This window comes from Daldinia caldariorum (genome assembly GCF_022478825.1).
Source record: "Daldinia caldariorum strain CBS 122874 unplaced genomic scaffold F4812scaffold_25, whole genome shotgun sequence".
NCBI lineage: Eukaryota > Fungi > Ascomycota > Sordariomycetes > Xylariales > Hypoxylaceae > Daldinia > Daldinia caldariorum.
The window spans coordinates 433,361-446,642 of record NW_025953061.1 but is presented as its reverse complement, the minus strand read 5'-3'; the positions used below and the strand labels follow the sequence as shown (position 1 = coordinate 446,642).

At 47.4% G+C, this 13,282-nt stretch overlaps 4 protein-coding genes across 4 annotated transcripts; 2 read left to right on the top strand and 2 right to left on the bottom strand.

Moving 5' to 3' along the window:
* Positions 1–85: 85 nt before the first annotated feature.
* F4812DRAFT_463569 (citrate synthase) lies at positions 86–1,731 on the top strand (the record flags this gene model as incomplete). Its single annotated transcript, XM_047938229.1, has 4 exons — positions 86–133; positions 238–422; positions 478–1,176; positions 1,239–1,731. The coding sequence occupies 4 exons, from the start codon at positions 86–88 to the stop codon at positions 1,729–1,731; spliced, it is 1,425 nt and encodes a 474-aa protein (XP_047786055.1).
* Positions 1,732–3,470: 1,739 nt separating this feature from the next.
* F4812DRAFT_240269 (uncharacterized protein) lies at positions 3,471–4,952 on the top strand. The gene is made up of 3 exons (XM_047930622.1): positions 3,471–4,040; positions 4,108–4,329; positions 4,396–4,952. Exons 1-3 carry the CDS (start codon positions 3,867–3,869, stop codon positions 4,639–4,641), a joined length of 642 nt encoding a protein of 213 aa, XP_047786054.1. The 5' UTR covers positions 3,471–3,866; the 3' UTR covers positions 4,642–4,952.
* Positions 4,953–5,576: 624 nt separating this feature from the next.
* On the bottom strand, positions 5,577–6,887 carry F4812DRAFT_463567 (glycoside hydrolase family 16 protein; the record flags this gene model as incomplete). Its single annotated transcript, XM_047938228.1, has 2 exons — positions 5,577–6,006; positions 6,076–6,887. The coding sequence occupies 2 exons, from the start codon at positions 6,885–6,887 to the stop codon at positions 5,577–5,579; spliced, it is 1,242 nt and encodes a 413-aa protein (XP_047786053.1).
* Positions 6,888–8,632: 1,745 nt separating this feature from the next.
* Positions 8,633–12,688, bottom strand: F4812DRAFT_446220 (glycosyl transferase family group 2-domain-containing protein). The gene is made up of 4 exons (XM_047935623.1): positions 11,815–12,688; positions 11,057–11,758; positions 10,450–10,900; positions 8,633–10,376 (listed from the first exon to the last, which is right to left on the bottom strand). Exons 1-4 carry the CDS (start codon positions 12,208–12,210, stop codon positions 9,235–9,237), a joined length of 2,691 nt encoding a protein of 896 aa, XP_047786052.1. The 5' UTR covers positions 12,211–12,688; the 3' UTR covers positions 8,633–9,234.
* Between the last annotated feature and the right edge of the window lie 594 nt (positions 12,689–13,282).

The window sequence follows — 13,282 nt, the reverse complement described above, 5'->3', positions numbered from 1 at the left end:
CCATCACACATTTATACCCCCATTCGCCTTTGTAAACTACCTAGGTACCTACCTCCTACCGGTATTCAACTTGTTTCTAGTAAATATGGCGATGAATATTAGAACGACGACAAGAGCGCTGGGGGTCTTGAGAGTAGGTTTTCATCGAGACCGACATATTCTTTTAACGATATACGAAGGAGAATAAAGGGGTGTATCCATTTCCTCCCGGGTCTTGCTAACGAACATTATAAACAGCCGCGTAATACCCAGGCGATAGTTCTTCCCTCGGTTAGGTCGTACTCTTCCTCGTCCGAGCCCGACTTGAAGGAAACGCTAAAAGAAGTCATTCCCGCGAAACGGGAACTTCTCAAGAAGGTCAAGGCCAATGCCGACAAGGTCATTGGTGAGGTCAAGGTTGAGAACACGATTGGCGGCATGAGGTATTCACAGTGCCATCACCCATACGCTCGTTCAGAAGTACTAACTTCGGCGCAGAGGGCTAAAGGCAATGGTATGGGAAGGCTCTGTGTTAGATGCGAATGAGGGAATTCGGTTTCACGGCCGCACCATAAAGGACTGCCAAAAGGAGCTACCCAAAGGTAGGACGGGTACTGAGATGCTCCCGGAAGCCATGTTCTGGCTCCTCTTGACCGGCAAAGTCCCCTCGGTCGGTCAGGTTCGCCAACTATCGCGTGAACTCGCCGAGCAGGCTCGGCTTCCCGACTTCGTAAACAAGCTGCTTGATAGCTTCCCTCGGGACTTACACCCCATGACCCAGTTCGCCATTGCTGTTAGCGCCCTAAACTACACGTCGAAATTTGCCAAGGCGTACGAGCAGGGCTTAAATAAGGCTGACTACTGGGAGCCTACGTTTGACGATGTAATTAGTCTGTTGGCCAAATTACCTACAATCGCGGCCAAGATATATCAGAATTCCTATCGAGATGGTGGCGCGTTGCCTGGCGACGTCGATCCCGAACAGGACTGGTCTTATAACTTCGCATCCATGCTGGGCAAGGGTGGGAAAGAGAATGAGGACTTCCAGGACCTGCTAAGACTGTACCTGGCTCTCCATGGAGACCACGAAGGCGGAAACGTCTCAGCTCACGCCACTCACCTCGTCGGAAGTGCTCTAAGCGATCCATTCCTGAGTTACAGCGCCGGTCTCCAAGGGTTAGCCGGACCTCTACACGGGTAAGTTTTCCCCCATTGTTATATGATTTTCTATGCGAGATCTAACAAGCTATGTTGTGCAGACTCGCGGCGCAGGAGGTTTTACGGTGGATTCTCCAGATGAAAGAAAACATCCCGACAAATTATTCCGAAAAAGATATCCACGACTATCTGTGGTCGACGCTTAACAGCGGGCGAGTTATTCCGGGCTATGGACATGCCGTCCTTCGCAAGCCCGACCCCCGCTTCGAAGCCCTCATGGATTACGCTGCCAGTCGCCCTGCGATCGCTAACGACCCTGTATTCCAGCTCGTGAAGGCCAATAGCGAAATCGCTCCCCAGGTTCTGACTAAACACGGAAAGACGAAGAACCCCTATCCCAACGTCGACTCGAGTAGTGGCGTTTTATTCCATCATTATGGCTTCCATGAGACCCTTTATTACACGGCAACCTTTGGTGTTAGTAGGGGTTTGGGACCATTGGCTCAGCTCATTTGGGACCGCGCTCTCGGCCTACCCATTGAGCGGCCTAAGAGCATAAATCTAGAAGGAATCCTAAAACTGGCGGAAGCTTAACTACCTGTAAATCAAGGTACCTATGGTATGTATGTATGTAAAGTCATGGCTTTTTTGAGGTACTTGTAAAGCATTTAAAGCATTAGATTTCTCGATGCATACCTAGGTAGTATTTAATTCGTTTGCAATAGTTCAAGGCAAGTCCTCAAAGTAGATAAACACGTTCTGCCTGCGCACTTGCAAACGAGGAAGGCTTTTGACGAAGAAGCTTCCCACGACACTTCCCACGATGTTCCCTCAATGACGCGATGGCTATTGTATGCTTAGCTACATCGCAGGACAACTTCTAGCCCCTCAGCGGGGTGCGGATGCAACGTCGAGAGCTCCAGCCATCGAAAGGAACTAGCGAAGAATCTTTCCGGTTTGCTTATGAGGGGAGCTTATTATATTAACCGCCAACCACATCTCGGTTACTGGATCTTCTAAATTTGCCCGCTGCTAAGTGATGAGTGCCACTAAGCGATACCACGTAAAGCGTTCCAACGTCGTCCTTAGCATCGTTACATCTATCGCGTCAGGTGGTCGAGACAACTTCAGCTGACAGCCCAGACCATGTAATAAACTCGCTCGTACTATAATATACGACCGTACGAGCCGCGATCCGCAAATTTGGACTTCAACGTGTTGTTGAGAGCCAAATCAGTGAGCAGAAGGTCTAGCCCGCGAGATGGCTTTCCCGTTCGGTTTACTGTCGGGGCGAGAAGTATTTCAGAATCGGCTGGAACTATGACAAGAAGGATACGAACCTGTTCCTCTCAATCCATCCTTGGGCAACACGTGTGAGCGATATGCGTCTTGGGCTTAGCGCGCATATTTCCCCTGGCGTTGCTCAACGCGGCTAAAGAGGTTAAAGAGGCTTGAAAGACCGAAAGGAGATATTTTCCAAATGCTTACGGTCGAAGCCCTGGGTGACTCGAGCGTTCTAGCCGATACCGTCTGACGGAATTGCCCGGGTTAGAGTAACCTGCTGCCGATGTGCCACTGGACTCACCAAGATATTGCCCTTCCCTTGCCCTTCTCGTTTTGGGTACATAGAATACTTGGTCCTCCCTATATATCCTTTCGGTTCGGATGTCCTAAGAAGAGTTAGGCCTGACGGTTGCCGGTCCGATGCTTTTAATACCATGTCGTCCGATATATGTTTCAGACGCTCTTGTACTCCGATTAGTAAGATGTGAGAGCATTGGGGTGGTTTACCCTCTTCACACGAAGATGCTATAATTTCTCCCGCTCTAACAGAGGTCCATGGTGAAGTACGCATTGCTTTTTCTTTTCGTCTGACGTAAATATGATTCCGTAATACATACGCTGATGATTTGTTCAAACTATAGGTGGTCGATAAATCTTAATATATCAATACCCTGTTCTGACCCAAAAAAGAAGTGGTTGCCATGACTTGTTCCGGATGTGCAGTGTCTCCTTAGGGACGCCTCGCCCGTTCGTCGGGACCTAGATTTCTCATGCTGTTTAAATTATGCATACCTATCCAGCATCTTGTTGCTGGAGCCTCCATCATCCTTACCTTACCCGCAGCGTTGAACCGGATCCTACAAAGCTGGCAGGTAAGTTGCTTCTGCCCCGTATCATGTGGTCTAGTTTCTAGTCTCTGTCGATGTTTGGATTTGCTGACGTTTCTATAAAAAGAATTACGTCCCGAACCAGCGGAGTAGCTATAATAGCTAGTCCTCCTAGCATTAATTTGATTTCATCTATTCTTCCATGACTATTAATTCAACCGTAAATTTTGGATGAGGCTGGAAGGTCCATGGCCGGGGGTCGAGCTCCTAGGTCGCGAGGTCTAGGTTCGCATTCTATTCCCGAAATTAATCAGCGCGTCTTCTTACGATCTTCCACGACTTCACGTCATGTTGTCTAGAGCGACTTGGATTCGCGGGGACTAGCTCTGTCCGACTCGGAAGACGAGTTCTGACTATCGATCCAGACCTATGAGCTGAAGTTCGAAGGTGTGTTGAATACGACGGCGAGGTATAAATATGACTTCATCCCGCGAGGAAGTAGATCTTTTCCGTATCAGCACACCCAAACAGATTGTTGTTTCTATAGAGCTCCAACCTCTTCGTCTATCAAATCCCCAATCCCAAGCCTCTTACTTACCTAGGTAACTTGCAACCATCATGCGTTCCTTCATTGCTCTACTTACCCCGGTCCTCGCCGCGGCCACTCCCATCGGTATCATCGGCGGTAGCGACACCCCTAAAACGGACGAAATCAGCATCATCAGCGCTTCCGCCAGTGGAAACGGATGCCCTCAGGGAACCGTGACTTCTGACCTTTCCCCTGACCGGAAGGTGAGGAGAGTCTCATTTCTCTTAATAAAAGCCGAGTTGGTACCTAGGTAGCTAACTGATCATTTAGGTCATCACCTTTGGTTTTGACGCTTTCCAGGTCTACACTGGACCCGGCACCAAGCAGTCGGATAAGTCCAAGAACTGCCAGCTTCACTTGAACCTCAAGTACCCTGGAGGGTTTCAATTCGCTGTTGTCGAGTCTACTTACCACGGATATGCTCAGCTCGAACCGGGCGTCACCGGAACCTTTTACTCGACCTACTACTTCTCGCAGGATGCTGCCGCTACCGTAAGTGATATACTTCCAAAACGACTTGACCACACCCTGTCTTAGGATTTAGCTGACACGTATTAGACCACCACGAGAACTTCGATTGACGGAGGCGGGATCTGGGTCGACGGCAACGTGTACACCAAGCAGGACCAAGTCCCGACGGCTTCCATCATCTGGTCTCCTTGTGGTGCCACCGGAATTCTCAACGTCAACAACCGCATTGCGTTGACGTCCAGCAACGCGAGTGCCTCGGGCCAGATCTCCGACGACGACGCCACCGTCGCCTTCACCCAGCAGGTTCACGTCAGCTGGCAAGCCTGTAAATAAAGGGAATAAGCAAGACCAAGTAACGCCTAAAGGAAGTTGTGCGGCACGGTGATATAAGGGGATTTTAAGAGCACGAGGTAAAGGGGATGGGGCTTGATTCCCTGCAGAGTAAAACCGCTCATGTGTATTAGATAGGAAAATTCAATGACCCCTTTCAAAACGTAGCAATCGTCGAGTTACCTTCATATCCATCTCTAGTAAACATTCTCGAGCTTGTTATCAAAATGTACCTAGGAGGTAGGCAATGTGGACTATAGTGCACATACTTAAGGTAAGTTTTTGGTATTCTCAAATAAATACTGGGATCATTATTTGATACTAGGGAATGCACGTTTTAATGAGACTTGTGTCAACGTAGGGAACCTTACCAACACATTGCTTACCTAAATCTGAATCACGGCAACTATATTTTTAAATCTTAATCTTTTGGGACTACAAAATTCTCTACCTCATGTCATAGGTTATGTACCTACCTAGGTAGAAAACAAATAAATAAAAGTCAGATATATCTTCAAATGTTCAACTATTGGGGTATTGAAAGATTATATAACGTTCATGATCCTATCGTAGCCAGCCGAAAACGGAACATCCCTTCTATCGTAGTATAGTCCCAACCTTTTTGTTAAAGCTCTCGGCGCAACCACCTCGGAATTATGTCGGCTAGATTCGTTTATCCAATTAGCTTCCCCGTATACGCTGAGCAATTGCAAATATAAAAGTCTACATCTTCAAGCCATCACTACTGAGCTACACCCCTTGACCCCCTTGGCTTTCTTTCTTTCAAGCACCATTCCCGCTTGGCTTGCGGTTTATATGAGATCCGATTTCTTTAGACGCATTTGGATGGAGGAAATGCGGTTAGGGCAGGTAGGAGGAGGGGCCGGAGGTTGAAGAGGTGACCCTGGCCTCTGCGAAAGGATCGGAAGCGGTAACTATCATTTCGCGTTGTTGTGAAGTAAAGGTACGGCAGCAGGGCCGTTTGAGCCCGTTGGGTCCCATGTTTTCTCCGGTGGGCCGGCAGAACTTCCGGGAGGCGAATCCGGTACAGCGTAGGACGCGGTAGACTGTCCACCCTTGTACTCAGATCCGTCGAAAGCGAGCGCGTCAGGATCTCTGCCTCCCCTTTTGAATCCTTCCAACTCCACACGATCCTGTTCCAGCCGTTGAGCTGCGAGAGCAGCCTCTTTCTGGCCGCGACGTCTCTGCTTGAAATAATAAAAGGCCAAGGCGCCAATAAGAAGGGCGCCGACTATACCTGCAGCGGCGTAAATTCCGGATTTGGTGCCAGAAGGAAGATCGTTCCATTTATCGGAAAGGGACTTTTCCGGTTCCTTGTTGAGATTTTCATACGCCGTGGAGTTGCCGCTAAGTTAGACAAGGTTAGCCCGAATCAACTGCAAAGGAAAAGTGCTGGTGCTCTGAGAGCAGACCTACCTCACAATCTTAATGCTCTTCCAAGAGCCGCTATGGTCGCTATAGGAATATTCCTTACCCGTAGAGTAGTCTTCGACAAGAGCACTCTTCACGTACATCGTGTGCGGTACGGAATAGTCTACAATTCCACCAGCCCAGTCGATAGTTCCCTGCGACGCGTCTGGGTCGCCGCCGGCCCAGATACCAATACTGAGCTTCATCGGTGTTTGGGGATAATTATCAGTGTTGTTGGCATCCTTGGCCAGAAGCGTACGGACGTGTTCGCCGTCTAGCCACCACTCCAATTGGTCCTTCGTCCACACGGAGGTGTAATTGTGATAGTCATTCAGCACTCCTCCCTTAACGGGGTGATCGCCTCCATTATGCCAATCTTGCCTTCCTTTTCCAAAGTAGTTGGAGAACGCGAAGCTTTCATTCCCCCCTTTGAATTCCCAGTCGACCTCGTCTAGAACATCGGAGGACCAGACAATGGAGCTGATTACACCGGTGCCGGATGCTGCTTTTAGAAGTACTTCCGTTCTGCCGAAGAAGAAATAGAAATTCGACATCAGGGTTACCGAATCACCCCTCTTTCGCATTGTGAAGGCAGCTCCTGTATCAGGGTTATATTCAACAGGTCCAGCAGTCAAATTGAACATATTTGCTGGCGGTGTAGCATTGAAGTTGAAGGTGTGCGTCGTGCCGAAAGCCGGGTCCGGCGGACAGTCCTTCACCAGAGGATCGCAATCGGTGTGTAACTGAGCAGCGACGGGAGACACGAACACAGAAGAAAATAGCGCGGCGGCTAGCACCAGATTTGATTTAGCTAGCATCGTGATTGACGATCGAGGGCTCGACCTCGGGATGTATTAATTGAGCAGTAAGTAAAGCAACGTTAGTCGACTAAGTCAGCCAGCTGCCTTTCTAGATGGCAGTATGGCGTGAAAGCGAATGTGGTAACCCCGTTATACCAGCCAAGGGGTTGTGGGATAGGGCTATCCAAAAATTGCCGCAATTTTCTAGAGGACTATCTCGTCGACCACATAGTCCGTCCTCCTTTGTTGAGTAGTTCGGTTTCCGGGGCCGAAGCGGCGACAATAGCTGTAAACAAGGACGTCTAAGCAGGAGACAACGTAGCTGAGATGTTGGGTTGTTCGAGCTCTATATTAGATAGCGAAAGGAATTGCGGGTTATTTGTTGGTTATATAATTCAGTTATATAGGTAGTTATATAGGTACCTAAGTTATATAGGTGCTAGTTATACAGTTATATACTGAATAGGTAGGTAAACAGCAGTAAGGATCGTGTGTGTCGTTTCAAGTGGTCGACCGCGGAGTGACGAAGGAGTTGTACGAGAAGCGCGTAGGAGGAGAAGCGATTTTAGACCATCGCGGTATCGACAAACCTTGGAATAAAAATTGATGATAAATCGATAAGCATTAATGAGCGACTGAAGTTCAATTGAATACTATGTGTGTAGGTAAATGAATGGATGGGCCGTAGAAATCATACGAAACCCCTTATTCAACCCGCCCTCCTTTATTTTTTCGCGAGGCCGAGGACGCCGGTGGTTAGCTATGAAAAGGCCAAGGAGAGAAGATGGGATAGGTTACCACCTAGGTAACCTTTAGGAGGTACCTAAGGTACTAGGTACCTAGGTAATTTGAATCGGAGAGGAAAAAGGGGTTTTGCTGGCCAGTCAAAATTAATTAAAGCCCGTCCGCACGTGTTACACAGTAACATTGTTCGACATCGGATAAGGCAACATAGGGGGGTGCCAGGGGGCCTTTAATGATCTGCAACAAGCGCCGTTAGGCACTATGCCTATTGAGCATTAGGTGATCGGCATTGATTAAGCTATCCCCTTGGCAGGCTCAAAAATTAATGGCCGGGTCTTGGCATACTGTAGGTACCAGGTTATATTTGTTAAATTCCAAAGAATTATTCAAACAGCAAATACTAATAAACCTATTTGAATAAGTTCTTATAAGATTCTAGAAGAGTTCCTTTATATTAGTTAATTAGGTAATTTTTCTTAGAATTTTCTTTCGTAGTTATTTTCAATATTGAATGCAAGCGATGCTGTTAAAGTAAATGCTAAGACCCGACCATTAATTTTCGAGGGTGCCAGTCCCCATCGAAATAGTAGTCGGCTCGTGACGCCGAGCCAGAAAAAAAAGGCAACACCCATCTCATATATTAGGCACAACTAAGTTAGAGGTATGTACCTTAGGTACTTAAAGTACTTGTTACCTAACATCCTTTGTTTTCGCAATAACTTTTACCACATGTATTATTACCAGTAGAAGTGATCTTATCACTAATACAGGATACGATAGAGACGTATGAACTTTGTAAGGTGTTTATAATATGTGACGTGATAGTATTACCTACCTCCTATACTTCTTCTAAGCAGCTACCTATGCCAGGTACAACATTATGTAGGTGGATAATTAGTGTGTGTGCCTAGGTGAGACAGGTTAGGTATTAGTGCTGTCTAGACTCTACACAAATTCGACAAGCACCTTTAAGGGGTGCTGCGCTTTAATTAGCACCAATTAGGGAGGGATCCGAAGTACATCCGAATAAGTGTATTATTCAATATCAAAGTATTTTTGAACATTGCTAAAAAATTTTTACTATTTTTCTTTCAGGGGTCGGAATAACTTTCTTTTGGCCCCTGTTTGGACCCTCAAGAGCCGAGACCTATACCTTGAAAGAGTCGGGAGGGTGCACCACTTTTCTTTTGACGTTCTTCTTGCTGGTTCCAGAATTTGGCCTGCGACACGTAATATATCGGGCCGGTGCTTGGTCCTACTGGTATCTTTTTATTCATCGCTCTGGGTATCTGCTAGTTATCAGGTAGGTTAGGTACTCAACTGTGTCAGAGCTCATCAGGAATATATATATATTAAGGAATAACCAGAATAGCAACGATGGGGATAAACGTACATATAAGGTAAGGAAACTCCGGTAATAAAATATACAATAAGTACCTAGACCTAAAGTATATCCTCAAGTACTAACTAGACACGGCGGAGTAGCTCATCGAGATCTATTCAAACATAATTCAAGTCTAATATAGTATGTAGATATATCCAATCAAATTCCTTCGTACTAAGATTTCACGTTTACTCCACCGTGTCTAGTTGGTACTTGTGGACATGACACCTCCGTCAGCTACCACGAAAAGGTCATTAGCGCGGGATTGAGCGCGAGAGGCAGGAGAAAGTGGCTAGTCGCTACTGTGGCCATGGGTAAAATGGCGACAAAATCGGTGATGCGCCATTCCTGCGGGATGAATGGTGCGACGGCGAGGATGATCATTCCTACGATGAAGAGCAGCGAGAAGATCATGGAATATTTAAACTTTTTTATGACCCTGGGGACTTCGATCCAGAAGTTGGAAAATTCGGCCTCTTTTGACGTTGCGCCCCAGCTCATGTCGACTTCAAACATGTGACAGAGTAAGGCCTGGCTGACATGGAGAGATAGCCCGCCCAAGAAGACAGCTAGGAGGAATGTCCACTTGAAGTTTTCGTACAGAGCATACGCAAACGACCTTTCTGCCATGCGATATCGCATCACGGCCAGGCCTATATTACCGAGACCGTTAAAGACGATAACAATAGAGAACCAGACCTTCCAGGAATCGATGTAATACTTGTCCAGGTATCCGTTAAACCAACCAATGATGAAATAGTTGGCCGAAGTCATGATCCACGCCGCACCGATAGCATAATACGTACCGATATAGGACACGACCGTGATCTTGGAGGTGAGGCACACGTTGGAAAGGAGGAATTGACGAAACAAAGGCGTGAAGGGGCCCTTCCAAAGCCATTTTCTGATGGGATGGAATAGTAGCTCGTTGCATCCGTACGCATACTTTTCCCATCGTGCCAGTTCGTCGTAAACAGTTAGAGAGACGCCCTCTTTGAAGTCCTCGTCGGCCCACGCGGCGAGGCGGACAATATACCCGCGGCATTGAAGGCGAAGCGACATGTCAAAGTCCTCCGAAACATGCGATTCGGACCAGACCTTGTCGTAGCCATCCTCGTCTCGGTACGAAATCTGCCGGACTGCTCCCCACCGTAGAATGGCGTTGTGGCCGACGAAGGGAGCAACGTCGCCGTTCGCGACCGTATACCTGATGGCGCTGTATATAAGCCTGGTAAAGAAGGTAATGCCGTTCTCAAAGTAAGTTTGGACCACCTGCATCACGCCGGAAGAGAATTGCATGATACCGATGTTGGGAGACTGCTCCATCTCCGAAACGGCATCTAAAAGACAATCGGCAGGAACACGCGTATCAGAGTCGACTGGAGTTCCAATTAGTATTTGCTCAAGCCAAGATGGCGTCCCAAGACATAGCATATTGCGCAGAAAACGTACTAAGGAGTATATAGTCGCCAACGCGAATGTTACCATCTGCCCAAGCCCTTTCGTCTTCTTCGAGAACCTGCTTCAATGCTTGCTCATAAGCCAACGTTTCGTCTACATGCGCCCATTCTCTCATGCGACTGTGTCGCAGTAGCTGATCCTCTACTTTGCAGGAGATCATAAGCGCGTAGTTCATGTTGGAAGCCTTCTTGAACTTGCCGCGACGCAAGAAGCCGTTCTCGCCATGTTTAGGACGAGCGACCCAGCCTATGCTATTACTGGAATAGAACGCGATGCGGGCCAACCGTTCCTCCTCGGCAATAAGCTGGAGGCCATCGTCGTTGATGAACATATTAGCAGTACCACCTTGCAACTCGTACGTGCTCATTGCGCGTTGAATGGAAAGAACAGTAGGTTGAATGACTGTTTCGAGGCCTTCCTTGTAAACTGGGCATTGTATAGTCTGTCGTACACGCCACGGCGTTAGCATTGACATATGTAAGTGGGTAGGTATCTTAGCTTTGTTGGGGACTTGGGAAAAGCCTAAAAAAATAAAAAATAAAAAAAGGAAAGGAAAGGAAAACACTAAATAGGCGTGAGCATATAAGAAGAAACTTACCACGTGCGGCAATGTCGTGGTCATCAGTCGAGGGGGTGGCAAGGCGGAATAGTATTTGGAGTTGACTGAGAGTTGAGTGACAGGACCAAACATCTGAGCCAAACATCCGACGAGAACCTGGGCGAAGAATAGAGAAAAGAATACTTGGACTGGAAATATAACCACCAGACCCAACCGTGAATAACTGCCGTCGACCGAGACTTCAATCGCAAGCTGTCTCCAAGCCGCACCTAAGGAGAGGGTTACGAGAAATACCACAAAAGAAATAAGACATGTGTTGGACAAATGTACCGGCCTGTTTTCGGGGTTGACTTGACCGCTTTCCACATCTAGCCCCAGATCTACTCCCAAGTCTATTCCGACTTCTGTGGGAGAATAGTCCGGTTCCTCCTCCTCCTCCCCTTCTTCTTTTTCTCTTTTTTCCTTGGCCTTGTCAGAGTCGCGGAATCGCCACACCAGTGCTAACAACTCCGCCTCGATAGCTTCTCCACGGTCAATGAGACATAATGGGTTATCATCCCAGACTACTAGCAAGCCTTCCAGTGCTAAAAAAGCGGCACCTTGGTGTTTTCTTGCTCTTGGTAGCTCTTTAATGGACGGTAAGACTTGGATTCGGAGGCCGGTGGACAAGGGAACGCTCATGGCGCCGGGAAGGGACGAAAGAAACGACCTTATCACCCTAGAGCTAACAGTAAGGATGCACTATAAATCGGTCAGCAGAAAGCGCCTTGATGAACTGTCGGTAGTGATGTTATTACCTCTACGTTGATAGCGGAGCAAGCCTTGGCCAATTTCGACCCTTTTAACGGAGATGGGCAACTGAGGTAAGATCCGAAGTTCCTGCGAAGGAGAACTCCTTCATAATCACCACTCCCCTCGCTCACCCATAGACGCGAACACTGTTGTTGGTACAGCCAATTTACCATCACCTCTTGCTTGACCTCCTCTGTGACACCCGCGCTGAAATAAGAATCTCGCCATTTCACTGAACTTGATTTTCCTAGAGGGGATTTCCATGGAAGCTTGAAATCGTTCAGATTTATTAACCCGTCAAAGGTCCCCTCTGGAAATATCCTCCTTTGCGGCTTGCGAGGTGTTTCTGTTTGCCTTGCCTGGGCAGGCCTCTTCGGCTTAAAGTAGCCATAGAAGCCCATGCTCTACTGTACTTTTTTTTCTTTTTCTTTCTTTTACCTTTTTCTTTCGAATAAGATCATAGTCAGTGTTGGACTAAACGACAAAAGCAAAATCAACGATCGTGGGCTCCCTTCATTAGGTTAAATTGGCTAACAACCCTGAGAATAAAATGACCGTCTATAATCCAAGATGCGAGTAAGACAGCATATCTGTAGTTAGCAAGGAAGCAGATACAAAGGCGCTTAGATATAATGCTTGAGGGTCTAATACGGGAGCGATGAGACGAGCAACCATGTATCAGGTAGATGCCAAATCTGAGTACAAGTACCGTCTAGTCTAGCCTTTCCGTATGTGCCCAAGAAGTAGGTACTAGGCGAATCACGAGAAATGTATTATATAAGACTCAAAAGCGCTGGATGCCTTAGGTACCTTAAGCGAGCCTGCATTAGGAGAATGGGGAAAATACGTTGCAAGCTGAACTAGTTGTTTTCGACAACCCAGAGAGATTTGTACGATGCAATATATTGATGCTGAGCTCGGTCCGGCATCTGGACCCTTGCGGATACCTTAGGTCTTACGCATGCTGTAGCTGATATCATTCTCGTAATTTCGGCGGAAACTGCATACTAACATCCAAACAGCAGTTCTGTTTATGCGAACCGTGCATCCCTCCTATCTGCGGATTACGTCGCAGCAGCAGGCTCCGGCCCGATATATGCCGTGTGGGTTGCATCGAGATACTTGGTAGACAGCCACGGCGTCTCGAACTACCTATTAGTTCGTGCTGAGAGCGCGGTGCATACCTGGGTAGGTAAGCGACGTATGCCAGAGGCTGGTGGAAGTTGGTTGATGTTGCATATATCTGGATGCATATACGAGAAAGCTACCGTATTGTGGGAGTAGGTGGTTAACCTGATAGATCATAAACCGTCTTAGCTATACCTAAAGCGTTATCGTAACCCATCCCTAACATTCGCTGTTACACCATTTCTCGCGGGTAAAACCTTGATCAGATAAGGCTATCACCAAGTATCTATTGGGGGGAATTTTCTGTGAGGGTCATTTCATAATGGTGTGTTGCAATGAACATTG